Genomic DNA, 2,269 nt, shown 5'->3' on the forward strand with positions numbered 1-2,269 from the left:
ACCTTGATCTTTCTGCAGAGCTCCAATTTAAATCTCATCTTTGCTCCATCGTCTAAGGCGGATGAAATACAGTATCTCAAATTCCAGACCAGAATAATGGAAGAAAAATTAAAAAATCGTCAAGAGGAGTATAACAGTGAATGTGCTACTTTTGAAAAAATGGTTTGTGAGATACACCTAATGAAGCAGGAGCTATAGTTGGCAAGCGCTTGCTAAAGGTTTTGAGCTATAAAGAAGTTTGTAAAGAGTCTTAGTGTTTTGGGCTCGTTCTGTCTATAACATAATTATAAACGGACTAATTGTATATTTATAATTTATAATGTAATAATACAGTGCCTCGCATTAATATTCGGACATCATAATACTTGAAAAAAATTAATCCGTATATTTATGTAAGAAATGTTGTTCTTTTAGTAAGTTGAAGCACAAAATGATACCCTACAAAATATTAAACTATTAAAGTTATAATTTAATTCATATGTAGATGTAATTTATACAAAAATATATTTTTTGTTAAATGTCCGAATATTAATGCAAATCACTATATACATATATAAAATTGTATAATTGTTCTAATTACTTCGCAAACTGTGCTATTTGTATAAGGTTGCCAATTTGGACGGTTCATTAATAAAATCCATTTTGCACGCCTTTTTGGTTCTTTTGAAAATTTAAACAATATAAGGCCTTGCTTTTTCTTTACATTACAGCCACTAACTGAACAGTGCCTTATCTGAAATAGATATAATAAACGAATTATAATAAGAATTCGACACGGATGAAAAGATTATGCTGCATATATGGTGCAGGGCACAAATAAGCAACCCACAATGTCAGTAAAGTCCTCTGCAGTTATTTAACAACACAGAAAAGATATTTCTACTTACCTTGATCACAAGAAATAATAATATATATGCATTTATAAACTTTAGTCAACACTGTCAGTTGTATAATGCGGGCATTCCCACTCTGCCGCCGCCGCCATCTTGTGATCGTACGCCCTGCTGTCTATTGGTCTATAAACGACCAATCAGAAGGAGGAACAAGTTTGCGTCTCTCTACTAATATAGGACCACGGTCGTGAATACAGGTCTGGAAACTCTAGTAGTGGGGGGTGACTCGCTTAGTGAAGTCATTTTATGTAGTTGACACTATCACCACCTGGAGCGCTGAAGGTTAGAGATTTTTTAAATAACGCAAATACATATTTAAATTGACATATAACATATGACATATAACATATGTCATATATTATATATAACATATTACATATTGACATATTGAATGAACGAACGTACGAAGTTCTAGAAAGTGATTAAATTGACAACGAAATTAATGATATTGTGTCGTGCCAAATTGCAATCTGTTAAATTGCTGCAGCAGCTTTTAGCGTCATTAGTAGAATTAGGTTTATATTCATTTGAAGTAGCTAGCCTTTGCTGTGATACAATCCAAGCCTTGACCATGCACATTCACAAAGAAGTTACGCAAGGACGGCGGTGCAAAGACATAATGGCACCCTTTGAACGTAAGTTTTTACAAGCGATAGCTTATGAGCATATAAACGTACCTTTTAGGATACAGCAAATTTTGAAATATTAAATTTTGCCTTTCAGTTGCTGATAAGTCTCATTTTGTCACATTAAATGGATTCAGATCTGATCTCGAACGTCAGTACGCCTCTTTACCATCTCATATATTGCTATCAAGAACAATATCAGCAACTTGTACAGAATATTGTATCCAGTCAAACGGATCCACAAATAGCACAAAGATTAGCGAATGGCATTCAACGAGCTAACGACGGATATAGACTTTAGTATGGACTTGAATAACCGTCCTCAGAGATTGAAGTTTAAAAGTAATTTAAATAAATTTGTCGTGAACATACAAGGATTCTTAATGGTTAAGTAAAATAGAAATTAAAATGTAAATAAACAAAAATAAAATCATTATTTAAACAATACCCCGTGGATTTAATGCTTAACGCTTGGAATTTTTTAACGAATTTAGTTAACGACGTATTTGTAGAAAAATCGAATTAGTTCAGTTCATTGCTTTAATCATATTAATTGTACGGTGTACGATGAGCATTTTTAACATACAGATGTATTTTATTTTATTTATGGATTTTATTGCAAAAAGGGGACTTAAGCATATAAGCTTTTTATTTTATTTTCGTAAAATAATTATAAAAAAAATCAATAGTCAGAATCGAACTAAAAAACGGTAAGACTGCAAGGCGGATCTCTTGCTACCACTCATCCAT

At 32.4% G+C, this 2,269-nt stretch overlaps 1 protein-coding gene across 1 annotated transcript; it reads left to right on the forward strand.

Moving 5' to 3' along the window:
- Positions 1-495: 495 nt before the first annotated feature.
- On the forward strand, positions 496-1,964 carry LOC112455279. Its single transcript, XM_025017085.1, has 2 exons — positions 496-1,528; positions 1,617-1,964. The coding sequence occupies exons 1-2, from the start codon at positions 1,336-1,338 to the stop codon at positions 1,799-1,801; spliced, it is 378 nt and encodes a 125-aa protein (XP_024872853.1). The 5' UTR covers positions 496-1,335; the 3' UTR covers positions 1,802-1,964.
- The last annotated feature ends 305 nt before the right edge of the window (positions 1,965-2,269 follow it).

This window comes from Temnothorax curvispinosus, unplaced genomic scaffold, assembly GCF_003070985.1.
Source record: "Temnothorax curvispinosus isolate PA1 unplaced genomic scaffold, ASM307098v1 QBEX01005975.1, whole genome shotgun sequence".
NCBI classification, from domain to species: Eukaryota; Metazoa; Arthropoda; class Insecta; order Hymenoptera; family Formicidae; genus Temnothorax; species Temnothorax curvispinosus.

Excerpts from the sequence above, each read along its gene's own strand:
- LOC112455279 (XM_025017085.1), top strand. The coding sequence starts at position 1,336 with ATGATATTGTGTCGTGCCAAATTGCAATCTGTTAAATTGCTGCAGCAG. Across the intron at positions 1,529-1,616 it reads CATAATGGCACCCTTTGAAC|TTGCTGATAAGTCTCATTTT; the intron begins GTAAGTTTTTAC and ends TTTGCCTTTCAG.